Consider the following 21,232-nt stretch of genomic DNA (forward strand, 5'->3'; position numbering starts at 1 on the left):
CGAAGTGCCAAAAGTCGGTAGTAGATAATTTCAGCGGTATTATTAGTGAGTATATTTACGTGCTATTCCGCGCGTGATATAAAATACACATTTTCACCCGTTAGTTCTTTACCAGTCGTAAAAGTCGTTTTAACAATCATTGAAATCGATTGAATCATTATATATTCAAGAGACCGAAACTCTTTAACGCAAATAAAAGCAACCAAACAACTAAAATATTCATTTAACTCATATGTGATTAATAATTAAAGCGTTAGTAACGCTTAATTATTCAATATTATAACGATTATATATATATATATATAACGAACGATTTGTGCTATTGAATGACATGCAATTTTTTTTATATTTGAAAAAATAATACTAATCATTGCATTACAATTATAGGGAGATAAAACCGTTCGATTTTATAGTAAGCGTTAAACACAATATTCACGTGATAATTGCGGAGTGTTATTCGTAAAAAGTTTAACATATCAATATCACACGCGGCAGACAACAGACAACATTAATATTTATGTATCTGTTTCTTCGTCATCGATCTAGCGCGTAAAAGCTCATTGCGAGACGGATATGCAAAATCTTCGCCGAGGTGAGTAAGATACTGTTATGTGTGCACAGCCGCGTGACGCTTACACAAGTCGGCATATTTATTCGCGTCGGCGGTATTCATGGTATTTCTACGCGCGACTCCACCCGACAATAAATCTAGTTTCAATACGCGGTATAATTACCGAAGAAAAGAATTCTCCCACGCTGGTTAAAGGGTGAACTTCACCCTTTAACAAACGCGCAAGAATGATCGTGGCGATAATTTCATCAGAAGAAAAGATAGGGGATTTTGATTTTATTTTTAATTGCTATTTTTAATGCTTCTTGCTTAGCAATATACATCAGTATTTTTCTTTTTATACCTACAATTTATATGAATGATATTTGGTACAATTTCCGGAACAGTTCTATATTCAGAGCTCCAGGTTTAATTTTATGTAGTTATTTAATTTTTATTGTGTGTGAATATAGATTATGACTTTTTATGAAATAAAGTTGGAGATCAGTATCGAATGCATAATAAGTACGCGAGTAAGTAGTCTAGTTTGTTATCGATATAACTTGGAAGGTACGGAACGAGGAATGCTTTCTAAATACAGGCGACGCAGGCGACCGTGTCTGCTCACGTAGAAGCGGGCGGAAAGGTTTCTGGGAACTTCAAAGGAAAACGAGTCAGTCCCACCTTGATCCACATCGAGTAATACGCAAACCTCCGGTATCTGTCCGCGGTCGACCTGGGGGAGTTTTACATCGGTGTAAACGCGAATAAGCGGCCTCGCCGCGCGCAATCTCATCGCTGCGGTTTTGCGCCGTTTTCCGCTACGGCATATAGCCAAAGCGTTCGTAACGGATGTTCGTACTCGATTTTCAGAACGAACGATCGCTCGACGTGAAAACTAAGGCGACGCAGAGAATTAAGGCAACGTCGTTAACTTGTCGAGCGCGTTGTCGTCGATGATGATAATTTGTCAGTGATATACGTTTCAAAGACGATACATCGAAGATCGATGGACCCAGTACGTTGCATTTCTTATATACGAAAGTAACGAGATACCGGTTGCAATAAAATTAAATTGCACGCGGGATTCGTCGGTGTATGAGTGCGCGCCGTGCCTCCTTGTGAGAGATGGTAACTTTGCACCGCTATGCATCTTGATTATTATGATCTCGCCAGCAGTTTCCGTGCGTTATTCTCGATAGAGGCGAGCCACACCTGAATGACCTTGATGAGATCAGCGATCGACCATCGAGATGCGAATACATACGCGTATTACTATAGCAATCTGCTTCGCGTAAGTCGAAGATCTGACAATCAGAACCGTGGGCTCTCACGTGCGTTCATAAGTGGCTTGCAAATCTCGTTCCTTCTTCCCTTTCTCTCCTTTCGATATCTTCTTCCAAGCGCGTTCGCCAGATTGTTGCAATAGATTTATACTACTGTATTAATTTCATTCATCATCACAAAATTCGCGAGCAAATTGCAATAGTATAAATTTTATCTTGTGATTCTTTTATTTCCCTCTTTACTTAATATTTATTTTGATTGAATATCAAAAGTATCTTCTTTACTTCTATATACTTAATAATATTGCATATAATTGCTCTTTGTGATTCTATTAGGTATTCTAAAGAGCTAGTAAAAAAGAACTGAGAAAATTAAAATGTCTTCATATTCATTATTTTCTCCAAAATCTGTCGAATCTTTGAGATAGGAGTAAAGCTTATTTATTAAAAAATTATTTTTGAAATCTATTTAGCTGAGAAAAGCACGTCCTAAAATTTTTAGTATCGTCTGCTTTCTTCTTGTATGTATATTCATGCGTCGTTTCCATTAACGCGAACAATCCCTCGAATTCTGGAAGAGGTTCTTTGGAGAGGAGTGTATATTTTCCAACACGATCACTCTGAAGAGGAGCGAAAGAACGGAACGAGCGTAAGATCCTTATGCACGTCACGAAAAGAAGGGGACGCCATAGAAAAATATTCCGACGACCTGTTTGCTTAAAGTGAGCAGACGGAAATATCATTGCCACGCTCCAGTAAAAAAAAAACCGGAGAAAGCTTTTTCTACCCGGTTGAAGAGAAGTGCAGGGAAGAGGATAGTGAAGGGAAAGAGAAGAGCGCGACAGACACATGGCACTACGCAAACGCCACCGCCGTAAATTGTTGGCGATGCGACTTGCGTCTTGGTGGCGAGGAGAAACCTTTTGCTGTCTCTCCTCTCTCTTTCCTACACGTTTTTCTCCATTCTACAGTTTTTTTTTCCTTGTCGTGCTTTTTAATGTTCAACTCTTCCATACGACAGCCCATCTGGCTACCATGCATGGCTTTCGTCTTCGCGGAACATCACAACGTAAAATCTGCACCAAACGTTTATGCATATGTGACAGAGATTGCATTATAATGAGGTGGTGAACTGGAAACTGCAAATTACAATGTGATGGATGTAAAATGATTTTGATTGATTTCCTCATCACTTGAACTTTATTCAAACACCAATTGCTACGTGAGACTGAAGAATTCAGTGCAACAGCGGCATTGCTCATTCTTTCACAATCTTAAGGAAAGTTTTACTTTAATATTATTAGCTTCATATAAAAGTAATTTTTGAAGTTAAAAAATGATTTATATATCTATGTTAGTGTTACATTAAATTCTTCTGTTTTACTTGTTGGGATATGCTACAATTATAGTAACAAGAAAATTCAATAGAAGTATTATACTTTTTTATTATTATGTAATATTTTTTAACAGTGGTTTAAATTTTAAGATTTTATCTTTTTCTTATACACATATAAATTATAATATATATTATATAATAATATATAATATGATAGATAAATGTGTCTTTTTCTACCTATCTTATTTTGAAGTAGATTATACCTTTTAGGTTTGCGGGTGATCAGTATAGCGTCATTGATTCTTTCGAAATGATTGGTTACGCATTGCCGGAAAAAGGATCGTGATTCCCGATCCTGAAGGATCGCCTAAAGTGCCGGCACTTCTTGTCGGTGAACGGCCACAGGTGGTCGACAGACACGGGCACGTTGTCGACTGGCGAATCGACGACCTAATTGGGCTCCTTCGGCCGCGTCTTCCGATCGACCCAGATCCCCCCATGATTTTTCGATAATTACACCCGGCCTGTTCATTCGCCAGTCGAATCTTCGGATCGATCGAATTCTTGCTGGCCTCTCACCTCCGCGCCTCGCGTTGTTCAACGAGTTCCGACATCGGTGGCTCGACGAACATTAGCGTTTGACAGCTAAATTATATACCGCTTGACGTACATGACGCAGCGTAGCGTCAAATTAGACGAAAATGTTGCGTGAACTTGTACAAATTTCATCAGTCCTGATAGCAACGCTCGAGTCAATGAACGTTGAATATAACGTATACCTCGAATAGTCGTCTCTTTTTTGGCATGTTAATACAAAGGATATAGTGTATAATAAGCATAATTTGTCAGAGATTTTTTCCGGGGATATCTTTTAATTTCAACTCACTTGTTGATCGAAGTGCCTCGATTTTAATAAAATAATTAGTAATCGACAAATGAAGACATAAAGGCGGAATATCGACTGCGCGCGTATTTCCATATTTATTTGGGGTTTGGAATATGAATCATTGACACTTTTCTCGTAACACTTTTCTCACACTTGCTACGTGCGATAGTATATTTGTTAAGCGTCGCATTACGTTCTCAGGACGTTAAACTTAATAACGTATCATGGGACCATTACCTTATCAATGAACCACCCTTGAAGTGCGAGGGAGTACAAAAATAAACCAATGCCCTCCGTGAGAACCTCCTCACCTTTTTCTGTGCTCTCTTTCTCCCCGCCTCCTTCTTTCGTTCTTTCTTCGTTTTCTCATTCCCCTTCGCACTGCTCGATAGCTTCGTTAAAAACATGCTTGCGATGCACATGGTATACCGATCGTCGTCGTTGTCGTCATCGTCAACAAGGAGACCTGACAAAAACGGGGTCTCTGTTTTACATGCTCGAGAGCACGGGCATTACACACGCACCGTCATGTATACGTATAAAGCGCGCGTAAAGTTTATTATTACTGGAAACAGCGCACATCGTGGTTTATACCGGTAATGGAGACCTTACAGTCGTGCGTGGGAACTCTTGAAGACACAGATTAATTATTTATGCAGGGGTTACACCAGCGTGATCATTAATTCTGTATAATAACACGCGATTGGAATATAGATCTCTCGCTAATATTCATATAACGGCAAAATGAATGGAGGTTTAGGATTAAGATATGAAGACATATCTGCGCAAGATATCAAATTGCACGATTAGATATAATTATCGCATTTTTCATTTACGCTCAGCGAGAGATCGAAGTATTCTCTCGCTATTATACGGAAAAGATACACATGTCGTTTGATCGCGCTATACGATTCTCAATGCCGTGACGAATAACGACGCTTTTTCATCTTGGTACACGCACGTGCGTGCGTCTTGTAGAGTATGGCGCGACCGCGATCACCTACGGCGTTACCGCAGGTTGCGTTTTAAAAAAGGCCGATGGCCTGCCTTCGTACACGTCGCTTCTTTCAAAACACGTTCGCTGTCGCAATCGTCAGCGCGGTCTCGCGTTTTACGATCGTGTCGGCCACACGAGCCGCTGAGTGTTACATTTCAAAAGCCGCAGGACACACGTCGTTGTCCTCTTCTCCTGGGAATATGTTTCACTCCGTTCCTTTTATTTGGATTCTGGATTTGCTTTTTTTCAATTATTACAGCTCAAGAAACGTAATATAAAATGATATCATGACATTTGAACACACTGGTTATTTTATCTCACAATTATATTCACAATTTTATGATAAGGAAGTACAATTATTGAAAAATACTCGCAGTTTCCAAATTTCGTTTGTTAATAATTTTGATTACGGTATAAATGAGTAATGCATTTCTGAATCGAGATCTAAAAAATATATTTATACACATGAAAATTGATAGAACATTTTTCTTATAATAAACAACTGAATTCTTTGCATAATTGTTTGGCATTCTAAAACTAAATATTAATAAAAGAAAATATATAAAGAATATTATTTATTTTGTCGCAAACTGTAATCTTATTTGCTAGATCTAGATGAAATCTTTATACCAACACATATAGGATAATCAGAAACTAATGAGAGATTACCGGCCATGCGAGCTATCCGAGACCCTTGTAAACAAGGGGATTGTTATTCATCTCTGTGTGTTCGTAAATGGTGCTTGCTCCCCCGCGAAACAGGACGACTCCCTCAACCCGCAGTCACATTATCCACGTGGGAAATTCCACTCGGTCTTACCACCGCTTCATTCACAAAAGCACTTCTTTACCCTCATAACCCCTTCAGAACGTTCTGATCGTCTCTAAATACATCGATTGTGACACCACGATTTACAAGACGAACGTTTTTCTCTTCGTATACCTTCTGCATTACTTACCTACACGCGCCTTTAAGCGTATATGTGTTCTTTCAGCATGTATTGCCTCTTATACAGACTCTTATTTCGATATTGAGATATACTTGATGAAAAACAAGTAATGAATTAAAATGAAATATTTCGCTTCCTTCATCATTTAATATTCGCGTCCGGTTAAAAGATAAGAAACTAAGTTAATGTTGGTATTAATATAACATTTGATTATTTTATGTATAACTGAACAGTGCAATATTTTTTACCTCTTAGGAAGAATAAGAAACATTTTATAGCTATGGGAAAATGAAATAATATTTTATATTTTTATGCTTACTATTAGTATGTATAATCTTACTGTTCTCGTATTTCTTTCTTTATACAAGAAGTAACTTCCGAAGTTTTTTTCGTACTTTTAAATTTGAGGAAATCACGATCAATCTTCAATCATTGTTGTTGCACTCAGTACAACGAGCACGATAAAATCGCGACAACTTCCTATTTCTCAGATTCTTATCTCTGCTGCCTTGCCGTTAATTGATCGCGTCCGTTGACCCTTAATTATTCGACGAATCGCTATTGACCTTTCACCATACCTCTCTTCGTCCACCAACAACTCCCTCGGACAGTCGGCATCGGTTTTCTGTCGGCGACGCTCCCAGCCTTAATGGATGCTAATTCGACGACGATGGTATTACGGTGGCGTTTCTTAATTAGCGGGTCGCCGCGGGTGCCAGAGTGATCAGTTAATTACACGCTTCTAGACCCAGATAGAGAAAGAGAAGGACGGAGAGTGTACGTAAGTGTGAGTGAATGAAATAATATTTCTTCCTATTACCGGCGTCCGTTGGTTCGTTTTTTTTTTGTTTCGGTAGTCGGTTTTCTAGACTCTCCGATCCTTTCCGTTCTTGAGACGCAAGGACGCGGTCAACCAGTGTACCAAGAGGAGTTTTTCGGGGAGAAGAATGAAGGGGTGGGGGAGGGTGGTAGATCCCCGAAGTCCATTAACATTCGGCGCGGCAAATTACAAGCCGAGACACTAATGGACCCGGCACGAGTGGTTGGGCGGTCCACCGAGCATTGATGGTGGGTGGTGATGCTGGTGGACCGCTGACTGGTGATCTTAGTGCCGAAGAGCTGCATCCTTTCCCTGTCTCCGTCTATTATCCCGTGGAAGGACCGGCTTCTAGATGAGTTTTCGTGATACTGCGCCTTCGCGCAAGAGGAACGTTCGGCCTTCTGCATGGGATTCATCGCGACTGTCTTTGTAATTCGCAACCAGTTTCGTCGCTCGTAACGACAGCTGAGATTTCGAAACGTAAAAATTTCAAGTACTAATATATGTCAAAACTTTTTGATATTTGTGAAATGAACAAAATGACATATACGCGCAAAATATATACATATGTAAAATATGAAAATTGTAGGAAAGAAAAAGATAACAAGAGATAAAATAATGCTTATTGCTTTAATTTACATAATATCATGAATATGGTACTTGCACCACGATGTGCACGAAATTAGTTCTCCTTGTCTCTTTTGTATTTTATGTTTAATGATATATATTAATAAATCCTGTGGCGTTATATTAACTTTATTATCTCATTTGCGCGCCATTTTCTACCTAATCTCAAGTCCATTAGCAGCAGGAAAATTATGAATATTTCGCTACAGATATAGTGTGCTCGCGCACGAAACCGGATAAATATATTTTCGCTCTGGCGGAAATTACTATTAAAGATTCTATTCTGCATATTTGATGATGTACCGATATAATTATAATAATTTCCGTTATTTTTTTTTTTAATAGATTGGTTGCCTGGTTTAATGCGTAATCTGAAATCTAATTAGAACAACACGGAAGTTAGAAAGACATTAAAATCCTTTAGGAGGGCGTGTGAGGAATCATTTCTACCTATCCTCAGGGTTCGATAGATTGCGTTAATGCTAGAATCGTAAGATCATGGGATCCTAACATATTATTAGGAAGCTTACCTTCGAAGATATAAATTATACAAGCCGGTGCTTTAAAATATCATTACTTTTCTCTCTTATAATTCGAAAATAATTAAGTATAACGTTTATTAATTTTTTTGTTAATAATGCGTCTAATTTTTTTAAATTAAAAAAAAGTACCTCAAAATATTAAATGAATTTTTCGTAAATGGAATTTCAATTATGAAGCAATTTTTATTTAGTGCACGGTTAAACGTCATTTTGTTAAAATATACCGGTTCTATTTTTAATCTACTTAAAATTTAATTACTTTAAGATCGATTGTCCTTTAACTGGGTACGTTATTTCTTTCAGAAAATATCCGTCGTATGAACGTCCGCGTAAGTTCTTTCTTGCGAAGCTCCGAGCGACGATCACGTAGCGACCGACATTGAGTGATCGATCATTCGCCGCCGAAAAATCGCTCGCGGTCCTCGCCTACATAAAACGATCGCCGATCCGATACCGCGCTGCGGCACGTCCGCTTTTCGACGAGTGCAATTGCGCGTGTTCAAGGTGGCCGGAAAAAGCTGCGGCTGATCTCTCGCCGTTTGCAAAAACGAACGATCTGGCCTGGCCGAGTCGTTAATGCGACCGACGAAGCGTGTTGCCCGCCTAAGAGCCACCAATAACAACTGTCTTTACCCCTTTTCCTCTCTCGCCGTCCTCGTCGCACTCGCTCGTCCTCTCTCCTTTCCCTTCGCGGATACTCGTGCCTCTTCGTCTTCGTTGTCTTTCCGTCCTTCTGCTCCCTTTCCGCTTCTTTCGTTCGCCGAAGTAATTCGAACTCGTGCCGAAAGAAGCCGGGGAATTTATACCGCGGCCGAATGCCTTTACCTTCGAAGTCGTTGGTTCCGGTCCCAAATCCGTCGGTCACCGCGGGCCAATAATAAGCGACCTTCATCTCCCTTCATACCCTCACTCAATATTTTTGGTGATTATCTCTCTTATATAATTATAGCTTATATTTCTCAGCATTCAGAAATTATCTGTCTAGGCGATAGGACGTTAAATCCTCGACGATTTTTTTCTTATTCAAGAACCAGATAAAATCGTATTTTTTTGTTTAGAAAAATTTGAAATTTGCTTCAACAGATATAATATATTTATTCCGAGTTTTAGTTATTGAGCGTAAAAGATTTAAAAAACCATAAAAATTAATATCTCTGCACAGTGCTGACAAAGAAATAATTAATGATGTTCGTATACCACATCTCGTTATGGAAATATCGACTTGATCTTCATTCGTTTACGGTAATTATCTTCTTCAGCGGCGATGGCTTACATTTTTCGACATCCGGAAGTCATTTATCTCGACGAGAGAGAAAAGTATATGATGTTCGGGCATACTTGTAGCGAAGGTGATTTGTCATAGGATTACCATAATGTAATCTGATTTCTGTATATGTATTGACATTTGACGACATTTTATTTCTTAAAATTTGTGTAATAATATAGCTTTAATTTATAGAAGTTTTTCTTACAAAATTATTTTTTGGACAGCAATAGAGCATTATTAGTTTAAGTACGATCGATCAGCGAGCCTCGATCATACTTTTCTCCATAGTTTCCAGATTTGGCATGAATGTCGTTTGCGGAATTCGCCGTTCGAGAATTTATCGTGTCATTCTTGATGTACGCCGCGATCCACCAGTGAAGGGAAGAAGGGAGATCCCTTCTCCCCGAGATCCTCGATTCGAGATGCTCGAGCTCGTTTTGCTCACGCTTGGCTTTCCGTTCCGTCTGGGACTGCCGGGTTATTACCGGTTAAGTGGACGATTCGTAATGACACCGGAGGCTGCCATTTTAGTGCTAAGTGCCGCGCATTATCGGCGGGGGATGACGGTAGTCGCCTTTATATTTTTTCTGTCTCTATCTCTTCTTTTCTCGTCCGCGCCGCTTTCTTTTTCTCGCTCGCGCACTTGGCGTTGCGAATGTTTTAGACAAAAAACTGCGGTTCCTAATGCGGCAACTTGTAATTTCGCGTGTCGATATTGACGACGATGTACACTTGTTTTCGTCACTTAAAATCCTACAAATCTATGAAATGCACCCAAAGTTATATCTCTATTCAAATATCAAAAGTTAAACTTAAACATAAAGTTAATTGCTTTTAATTGAAAAGAAAAATACTTACAAGATTGATATATACTTATAATGTTAAATATTTTTTAAAAACAAATCTTAATTATAAATTCTATTGAAAATTATTCAATATACGTAATCAATAATTAAGTCACTTATTTTATTCAAAAATTTCCCAATTTTTTCTCTTCCAAATATAATGGCAAATATATTAATGCGGCTCATTGTTTATTGTCATTTCTTTGCATACATAGTATCACTTTGTCGCGTTTATTCGTCAATTAAGCTCCCAAGATCAGTAAAGACTTACTACCGAGGTGTTGCACGCGACGCAATATCATCAGATACTTGTTTAGATGATGGGGAACGCATACGGCCATTCATCATGTCTCGCTGCGAAGGGAGAGACAGGAACAAGCCGGGCGAGAGAATATCCTTCGGATTTACGAGGCAATTTCGGCGAGCGATCCGTTAATTTCCGGATGATACTACGCGATAACTTCACGGAAATCTTGGCTATCGATCTTTCACGCGGACGTGCTACACTGGATGCCGCGACCACATGCAATATCCCGGCGGTATCCGTGCAATGTCTGGTTTTATTAATTTTGCTCCGCAGATGATTTTTCGCGGATGCAATCGACTTCCTGACTTAGCTAGTTAGAGAAATTTTGCTATGCTTTTCATAGAAAGCGTCATTGCTTTAAATGATTGAATAATAACTGATATATTATATACGTCATTGAATAAACTTTATCTGTGATTGACTGAATAACATTATTAAATATTAAAAATGAAGAATTATATTTTCGATGTAATCTAAACTCGTTCGAGTACAGCATCTACTAATTTATCGTGTGAACGAATTAAGAACTTCGTTCGCGAGCTAGGAAGAGACCGCGGAAATTGACATGGAGCCAGTAGGAACTTTGCACTCCCACGTTCTCGATCGCACAATGTACGACCATTTCAATAATCATTATTATGCGAAACGAACCTAAAATTGATGTAAGATACTCTCGTTTCCGTTTGCGTCAGATACATTAAAATTTCCAGATAAAATTTGAACTTTATTCAATGTGAATTCAATACGGTAAAATTTTCCTAAAATTCCTCAAAATTAACAATAAAATACAAACTTGTTGAAGAATGATTATTTAGAATGAAGACTAATACTTTAATAATAATGTTACTTATTGACCATCTTTGAATGAGGTGTGTATGTTTTCCTACTCAATTAGGATGCGTCCCAATATTATGTCTATACTGACGCACATTTTAGAGATTCTACAGGTTTGTTTGAGTTATTAGTTAGCATTGTTAGAGACTATTTAGTCAACCCTAAAAATATGACACTCATAGAACACGTTATAATATGTGATAATTAATAGCTGTATTCTCATATATTACGAAGTTTACAATACCAGATACAGGCGCAATACAGTCGCATTTTTCTAATCGTGCATGTATATATGAAAAGAAAAATATATAGAATTGCTTGTATGAACATTATTTATGATAAAAAAAGCAGACAGAGATTAAGTAAGTAATATTCAATAACATCGTTTTTTTCCCATTTTCTTGAGATAAACATCAGAAATCGGAATAAAACAGATAATAAATATGCTCTTTTTTCTAAATTCGCAATATTAATTAGATAATCTTCGCATAATGTATATGTATATACATATCGCATTTTTCTAGACTCTAGAATCCAAGATCATCCATCACATATCATCGTGCGCGCGGGTGTGACGCATATAGTCCTGATGTCTTGCTCGAAACGCACTGGCGCTTAAATGACTCCGTAATCGATGACTGTCGCAATTAGCGACGAGCAGGGCGACGCCGACGAGTTTCGCCTCGCGGCGAAGCATTTTCGTATACGCGTTCATAAACGTGCGAAACTGCTGCACGCCACGCCACGCCGATAGCGCGCGCGACAATCTTATCGTTGAACCGCGCCACGTTCGCTAAACACTAGTGCTCGTGTAATTTACGCCGGCTTCTACGGTGACCGGTTTGCAGTTGCGAAATAGAGAAGGCGGGCCTTTGGAGCGCTGAATTGATAAAACGCTTCCGGAATCGCGGCACTGTCATTGCAGATCGAGAGCAACGTACATTATAGAGCTGATAATTTACATAACACGAATCCGTTCTCGGCCGCCCGGTTGCTTATTTGTTACTTATCTATGCGCTTACAAGAAGGGATGCTTATCTTATATATTTGCAAGATGCAAGATTATCCAGAAGCAGGATATGTTACGACATTCGCGTCGATAATTACAATCTCGTTCGCGTGGCGTCTTCGATCCGGCTTATCACGTTAGATATCTGTAGCGAGAACGCCGCGTTAACGCCATGCACGCTTTTCATGCTGCTCCTTTATCTCATTCGAGTGATTGAAACGTTATAGTATACGTATGAAATATACATACAAGCTATTAAATTAAATGCTACGCATAAACGTGCTATAAATAAATATTAATTTGCGTGTATTATACACTGCGTTACACTCTTCTAATTTACGCATATCATTTAGGTTCAGATCAAATTATTTTACGGTTTTATATTTTTTGCATATTACTTTTATTTGACGCAATACCTCAATCTTTTTTATTGTACAGTTATGAAATTTTCACAACTATAATTTCTCTCGTTTTACATATGAAAGAGAAAGTTATTGCACAAGAGTATAGGTATCAATTTGTTGCATCTTACTTTAGCTCTTGCTCGTATTAGCGGTCGCGTTACATCTCTGCGTTCGAGGGCGGATATTCACGGGTGGAAGTCAATAAATCCAAATGGCGCACGACGCACGCCGGCCCTGACCGGCAGCATCGAGAATAAGAAACTCGCTGTTGAGCAAGTAATGGCCGTGGAATCGTCGTTTCCGTTTATAGAGATACCGGCTGTGGCTCTCTAAGCAACCGCCGCGCGCGCACATACGCGATGGAAAGCGGCGAAAGAAGTCGAGGCGAAGCCCCGATGCGATGCAGCTGCAGCTGCAGGACAATGCGCTCAATACGTTTCTGCATATTGATGCCGGCTTAAGGATACTACAATCTCGGTTGCATCGATAGAATAAGTAAACGAACTTCTTTTACGTCAAACTTGAATCTATCCGTATAGAGTGTTTTTAGACAACATTTCCAGGAATTTGGACTAGATTGGAAATCTCTAGCTCTTAAACGACCCGAAATCGATATCTCCTTTAGGGAAAATTTGGTTATATATTTTTAACGAGTATGTTGAGATTGTTGAGTATATACATTCTAAAATGTTAGCACTAATTATATAAAATTATTGTATTATTGTTGCATTGTATGTATAACTTTTGTAAACTAAAGTACTGTCCATATAAATTGTATAACTTCTAAGTTGTAAGCTTCTAAACTAAAATACTAATATTCATGTAAAAGCGCTTTTGGTAAAAACCATTTTTGTCATGTTAGGTTTCTTCAATCGCTTTTCTGAGCTGTAAATGATTTTATTGATTTTATAGGTAAGTTTTTCGCAAACCATTATTTCGCAAACAACATGGCAATTTTATGATAAATGGGTCAATACCATTGAATGATAAAACCGTATTATACGTGAATATGACACGTGTTAAATACGAAAGAACTCGCGAGTGAACTCGTTTCATAAACGCGTTCGCAATTTGTCTCTGCCGTAAGAAGATAACGAAAGTCCTTTCAAGGTAATGAGGATATGCGTGCTTCATGAGATCGCCGTAAAGGGCGTGCAGTTGAGAAAAACCTTTATGGTCGGCCGGGCCAGCGTAAGGAGACGCAAGTTACCTTAAGGGTCTAGTTTCTCTAGGTTCTTTCGCATATCAATGGGACTGCAATGTAAAAGCGGCGGTCGATCGCAAGCTCGCAATATGACGTGTCCCGTCCGGCGATCATTAGGGCCCGTTAGACCATCGCTTTTTTGCCACGAAAGTCGACAAAACACGGCAATAATTTCCTTATCGAGAAAGCACGATCGTTGACCCTGTCATTGAAACGGTATTTGTACACCTAGCCTGTCATTTCGTATAGCAATTCCATGAAGCTTTTAACTCGACAAGCGTTGATGGCGATTGAATGTAAGATCGCGAGCATGCATTTTGAACTTCTAATAAAAGAGCTAAAAGTATATGAATAATTCAGATTCGTTCAATACAGAAAGCGAGAATAATTCGACTTAGGAAGTGTAACATGCGATACAATTCCAAGGAACCCGAGAAACATATTGTGAATGAGTTGCTCGGTGCGGAGAGAGAGATCACAAAAGGACTTTTTTTTCTCGTCTGAAAAAAACGTGCGTTCTCTTTCTCATGCCACTTCACGCGAACGATGAATTCGACAGAAATTATAAGAGGTGCAACGCACGAAGTTAGATACTTGTTTGGCGAATATGGTAACACACGTAATAGGCCAGTCACAAAGCCTGGACTCGAACTCTTCGTCTTTCTGGTCTTCGTGGAAGTCTGAACCGCAATACGAGATACACCTTTTCGCGAGAACGCATTATAGTTTCCCTTGAAATTGCTCACTTCGATCAAGATGCTACCTTCTCTCTCTTCGCTTTTTTCATTTATATAGAATTCAGAAAAATGTTATATCTGTGTGTAACGAAAAGAACCAAATTTTTATTGAACTTTTAATCTATGTTTATAGCATTTTGGATCCGTTGTAATAAATGATTTTATAAAATAATCTTATAAATATTTTTTATGTAATGAAAATAGAAAAAATTTCGATAATTTTGATTGATGGACATTTTATTTGAAGCATAATAAATCTTTAAGCGTATTTATGTAGGAAAACCAATTTTTATTTAGAATTATAACGCATAAAATCGTGCAATTCTCTCATGGAATCGATCCACCGTTCGAAATGATTGTTTATATTGATGTACAACAACGAGGGAAAATATCGATCTTTTAATCGTGACATAATCCTGTTTCAGCTGCACATCGAAATACGTGGGAGAATACTGTCAACACTTGAACCCGTGCTATACCGGATCGCGCTGCCAAAACGGCGGTTCATGTAGGGTACGCGAGGGCATCGGAGGTGGCACGCCATCCTTCACATGTGCATGTCCTGTCGGTTTTACCGCCAGCCTCTGCGAAATCCCCATCGAAAACGCCTGTGACTCCTCGCCCTGTCTCAATGGTGCTACATGCAATCTCAAGTCGTTGCACGAGTATGTGTGCACATGCAGCATCGGATACACAGGTCAGTAAACAACTGATATATCTTCATATTTGCGGCCAGAAATTGAAATCTATAATTTTGAGTCGACTCGGACTGTTATAATTGCACGAAAATTATTTCTATGTTTATTGAGCATGATAAGATTTGTCGATTCGTGATTTGAAACACTGCTTATTATCAAGAATCGCTGCAAACGTAAAAGAATAATATATATAAATGACTAATTGCGCCGACAAAATGATCAAAACCAACTCGTTACGGTTGTCAGAGGTGTTAAAGGAAAACTATGCGGATTCTTAAAGGGGAATAATTGCGTAAGTCCGACAATGAATAGGCCGCGCGTTAGTCATCGAATACTTAAATATGCTTATCGATTCGCGTGGGTTGAATAGCAAGGTTAATAGATAGACGGGACGATAACGTGATGCAATTAACCAGTTCGCGTTGTGTTGCGCGTCATAAAGAAACGTCGAGACCGAGCTATAACTGTAAATTTGCATTGAGCTATTAAAAGATACTCTACGTGTACGCGCGCGCGCGTGTGTGTGTGTAATATCGGATGACAGGCTTTCATCAATTTTAAAAATAGACATTATCTTGATATATAATATATATTTAACATAGTCGCTATCTCGAATTACTTTAATTTTAATATCAAATTTACGTACATTACAGAAGTCGATGCTGAGGTACGATTATATCTTTTACAACTCAGGATAAAATACCAAAGCACGTTTTGATATGCTTGACGAATAAATCTAGAAACACGGGGATTTTAGAAAGAAAAGCAAGGAAAACTAGAGAAAGAGGTAGAAGAAGGAAAGAAAGGCAGGTTGAAGTGTGCGTTTGTAGGGTAATTGACGAAGAGCCATGCGGCATTTTACCGTGGCGGTACCTTTGGACGAGTGGTGCTCAGTTTCCTCAGCATTTTCACTGAACCCTCAATGGCTCAATGATCGTGTGGAGAAAGAATTTACCGATTTTAAGATAGCTATAACTCATTTTATACATCAATATTCATTCTTGTTGATATATGAATAATTATTCTTCTTGTTGATTAAATTTTATTCTTTATTTAAAGTATTTTTAACGAAGTTTAAAAGATGGATAGAAATTATTTATAAATACGTATATAAAATATCTCTAAAACATCTCTTTCAACTCATGATTTTGATACATAAAATATGTAACTTTTTCCAACGAATGAATAGAGAAAAGAACTTTCTAAAATATGCTTGAATCGTGAACAATGAGCACCGCTAAAGTTATAGCGGTTGCACGGTGCAGATCGCAAAAGCCAAGACATCTTGGCCACAAGAGAACAAGTAGCGACTCCGGTAATTAGTTCCACTAATCAGTAGTCCGCGGAGGGAAGGGGGAGACGCTTACCTTAGATACATGCTCCACCATCCGGGATTGCCGCCATCTTAAAGGATATCTCTACTCACGGACCGAATGCTAGTCAGCAAGAAATGCCGAGCTAATTTATTCTTAGACCTACAAAATGTTATTTTTATGTTTTTGCGTTTTAACGTTCGTTCTTGGAGGTTCCAAGAATATTTTACGACGATCTAACTTCTAGCGAGTAAACATTCAACCTTTCATAAAGGATATGTGGGTTTTCAAGTCTCGATCATCCCTCAAATATTAAAATACATAATTTTTTGTACATGTGTGCAAATAAAATCTCTTGTCGCAAATTTTAATGAAGTAACCATAATTTTGTAGTTATTATATTTCGCAATGTTTATGGAATTAATTAAGAACTCGTTTGAGATAATAAAAAAAAGATTAAGTCATTAAAAAAATAACGCAACACGAGAAGTTCGTAATTTTAAATTGAATCGTGATTCGAGTTCTCAATATGACGTTGCAAACCATGCGATTTTTCAGTCGTACGTACATACATAACGAGATTGTGCGTCGGTGCAAGACGTTGAACAACATCGTTTCTTTTTTTTTTTCAGGTGACCACTGCGAGCGACAGGATTACTGCGCCTCGTCGCCCTGTCGAAACGGGGCCGAGTGTCGCTCGCTCGAGGACAGCTACAAGTGCACGTGTGCACCTGGCTTCACGGGACCGAATTGCGCGGACGACATCGACGAGTGCGAGAGGGACCCGTGCAGACACGGTACCTGCAAGAATATTCACGGATCTTACAGGTAAGTCGGGATGACATGCTTAACGATTGCCCTGTAACACACATTGTACGTATTTTTATCGCGCCTCCGAAATGACTACGCGACGTGTGCATTGAGGCGAGCGTCTGGATCCAGATTCAGGGACGCGTTTTCGAGTCGAGCGTTTTAAAGCGGACATTGAAGACACTGCATAATTATCGTTGGAATGCTGCTCTCGAAGTACCCGAGAAACTCGACTTTTTATTTACTTTTACATTCTCTCTCTTTTTTATTTTTATCTTCTGTTTCTCTTTCTCTTATACACACATACAATAATACTCTTAAGAAAACTTATTCAACTTGTTAAATATTAACACGATATTTTTTAATTCGGCGAACACCTTATTGCTTTTAATATAAAATATAAGATTTTTTGTTTAATTTAAATTTCGTTGAAACGCGCGTATCTGAAATTTACTGAAAAGTAAAAGATCTTATTATTGACTCGTTCAACACAGAATAGTTGCCGTTGATGCATCTTAATGATATAGGAACGTCGTAACGTAAGCACGCGCGGAAAGAAACGGTCGGAATGAGCAGTCTGAAATCACTAGCGCGTATATATCGGGGCGAAGCCGCACAGCTCGGCAGCCAGGAATCTCTCATTTGTCCGGGGTTGCGGTGCGCGCGTGCATCGCGTGAACGTGCACGGTCACGATCGGGCCGCGGATAATCGATTCTACGAGCAATTGAGATCTGCATATATGGAACGAGAGAGGGTTGCGGGTCCGCGCAACAAAAATGCGAGCGAATAAGAGCGATCCGTGTGCCGCCGCCAATAATCGGTCGATTCGAAAATGCGTCCGAGTGCATTCTGAGATGCGTCTCGACGCAGGTGGAGGAGGGATGTGCCGGCATGCAGTGTCGTTGGATGTCCCCTTGTCGTAATTACCAATTGAGCACGGTCCCCGGAACGCGAAATGCGTAACGACGCGAGGCAACGAGAATTCATAGACTCGATTTCACGGTCCATTAATGATTTTCTCCTAATTCGGCGTTTCGTCACGTTGAAAATTACCTCCGTTCCGCTCGCCAAGTTCCGACATGCAATCGTGATCCGATCGCGAGATGTATACCTGTGGCAATGACGAGGAATGGGGATGCTGATCGAGGAAGTAGATATCGTATCGGAGAAAGTTAAACGTTTTTATTAATACACAATCGCCTCGCGGAACAATTTTTCGAGAGTCGGTACAGGGGAGAGGATAATCGGAATAGCCAGCTCGTATGGAAGTATACCCATCTACGCGTACATACGACATAAGCGTGAGAAATCTAGTAACGCGAAAGATAATGAGGCGACGTTAACGAGATAACTTCTCGGAAGCTACCGAGGATGGAAATATGAAAATTAAAAGGTAAAAGATGAAAAAAGTGGAGGGTTCCGCCTGGAATTTACACGTGGTGGCATAAGTTTTGACCAGCGACGGTCGACAGAAAAGTATAATAGAATTTCGGGTCGAGGAGATTTGACGAGAGAAAAGAGAGGGAAAAGAAAACTCACCGCGGAAAAGAAACGAGTTCGTCAAAAAACAGGTTTAAGTGGGGGACTTAAAGTCTCGGCCGTATATGCGAGGAGACTATAAATCCGCGCTTCGTTGAGATCGAGTCGAGATTAATCGAAGCCCGAGTCCGAGCTGACTGCACCGGACCAGATAATGTCGCTGGTCCCTACATTATATTGAATTATATCGGTGCGACGTCGGTGCATCGCGTGTATGTGAGAGAGAGAGCCTGTGCGTGTGTATAAAGGTGCTCCCCGTCTACTTTAAAGTCGCTTACCGTGAGTGGCGAGAAGAGGCTTTGTCGGTGCATCGACAACACTCGTTCCTCAGCTGGCCCAACTCGATATATTCATCTTCGTTCTGTCACTGATTTTCAGAGCTGTGCGAGTGAAAAGTAACTGTAACAAAATGACAAATGGCAACTGCGCTGACCAGCGAACTCATTTTGTAGAATTAAAAGACGTATAACGTTTGTATTAAATTCAGAGCAGAATGTTTTATCAAGACGGTAATCAGATGATTGAATTGTAACGACGAAAAAATAAAACTTTTGGAATTTAAATAAAAAAATTATTTTTTAAATATCTTTAAATTTATTTTTTAATATATTAATAAGATTTTATTTTATATATATTTTTTTTTATATATAAATGTATGAAGAGCATTTCAAAGACAGATAATAAATTCGACGTTTTAGCATAAGCGTGATTATAAATTACACATGTGTTACTCGCTTACGATACATATAGTTTCTCGTATAATCGAGAGAAGAATTAGGATAACGAAAGGTTATCGTGTCGCTTTTGATCACGAGATATTTAGTTATCTGCTAAAATTACGTAGTAAAGAAGAAACGTAGCGTGAGAGAGATGGGATAATCGGAATTTGACCGTCTAACAAATATCGCGGAGGGGTTAATTATGGGTGTCACTGATAATTCCTCCTCAGTTCTATTAATTCATCTGCATATGTTTTTCTTTTTCACATATTTTTATGAACATGTACATGTTTCATTTGTTGCAAATATTAAAAAAGACATAGAAACTCTCATTTACATATTTCAATTTAATTATAAAGACTTGAGTACATTTTAACAAGCTGCTCTTTTTGCTGCAATAATGTAGTTGCATTTTTAGAATATATTTTCTGCATTTAACATAAAATGAATATATTTTCGGAGTAAAACTAGGTAAAATGGAAAGAAACACCTGTTAGAAAGATGTATTTACAAATAATAAGTCTAATCTTGAGCGTTGAAGCTCGGATTTTTTAGGATTAAATAATAAAAATATACATATGTCTACTGCCTCTCTCGAGATGGTAGACAAGAAATAATCAATGTCAATGCAAGCGGGACTTTGGTACGTACGCATATGAAGATGGGATGAAAAGCGGACATTCCGCCGCCGTCGCCGCCAATATTGCGCACGGCAGCGTATGAGCAAGTGGAGCCGCGGTAACGTTCAATCGGGCCTAATAAAGACTTTGATGTGGCATACCTGACCGCCAGGTGGTGTCGGTTGGAGATACTATACTATTAAATTGTTACGTAGAATCGGTACCCGGATACCGTAATGCCGCCGCCGTGACGCTATAGGGCGAAGAGCGAGAAGTGGCAGGCATCGTCGTTTCACAAGCGCGAAATTTCGATGTGAAAATAATTAAATGCCGCGACATGCAAGCCCGTGGAATCTCATCTGGGCATCATCTGGGCGCTGCCGCTGCCGCAGCCTCTGCGTTGGATCGAGATACCCATAAAACGCAGAGAATTTTCCCTCAACCGTGCCGTGGCATCGATCGTTCTATGGGTATATGCAAGAATGCGAGCGTGCGGGTTTTTTTGTACCGTACGGACGACTGGCTCTTCGCTTCTTTCGCGAATTGCATAACCAGCGCATTTCTTCTCTCATTATCCCTCATGCGTGACGAGCTAAACTCCTGCGCTGGAATTCTGTGACGCGACGCGAACAAATAAAGATATTACATACTTAGAAACGTTATTTCCTGCTTCGACATGCATTTTTTCAGGCCTACTTTGAATGTAATTTTATTTTCTGTGGGAACTTATTTTGGATCAATAATACGGGATAGGAAACTAAAAATAAAAATTCTCCTTTTAAATTAGCTCAAGTCGTATAAATAATTATATATGCATATCAACCGATGAGTATTCTCACTAGTAATCTGTACAGGGTTAACGGATCCTAATGATCTTGCCTTTGTCTCGTTCTTCAAATAATAGTAGCAAATTGTTATGTGGTGAAAGAAC

General features: G+C 39.1%; 1 protein-coding gene across 1 annotated transcript in view; it reads left to right on the forward strand.

Annotated features, from left to right (window-relative positions):
• N (neurogenic locus Notch protein) overlaps positions 1-21,232 on the forward strand; it is a 252,933-nt gene that overhangs the window by 80,530 nt on the left and 151,171 nt on the right. The window contains exons 3-4 of the mRNA XM_077412491.1: positions 15,027-15,298; positions 17,245-17,440. Coding sequence (XP_077268617.1) covers positions 15,027-15,298; positions 17,245-17,440 — 468 coding nt within the window. The remainder of the gene's footprint in view (positions 1-15,026; positions 15,299-17,244; positions 17,441-21,232) is intronic.

The sequence above is a fragment of the Temnothorax americanus genome, unplaced genomic scaffold, assembly GCF_048541705.1.
Source record: "Temnothorax americanus isolate GAGA-0224 unplaced genomic scaffold, ASM4854170v1 Scaffold30, whole genome shotgun sequence".
Lineage (NCBI taxonomy): Eukaryota > Metazoa > Arthropoda > Insecta > Hymenoptera > Formicidae > Temnothorax > Temnothorax americanus.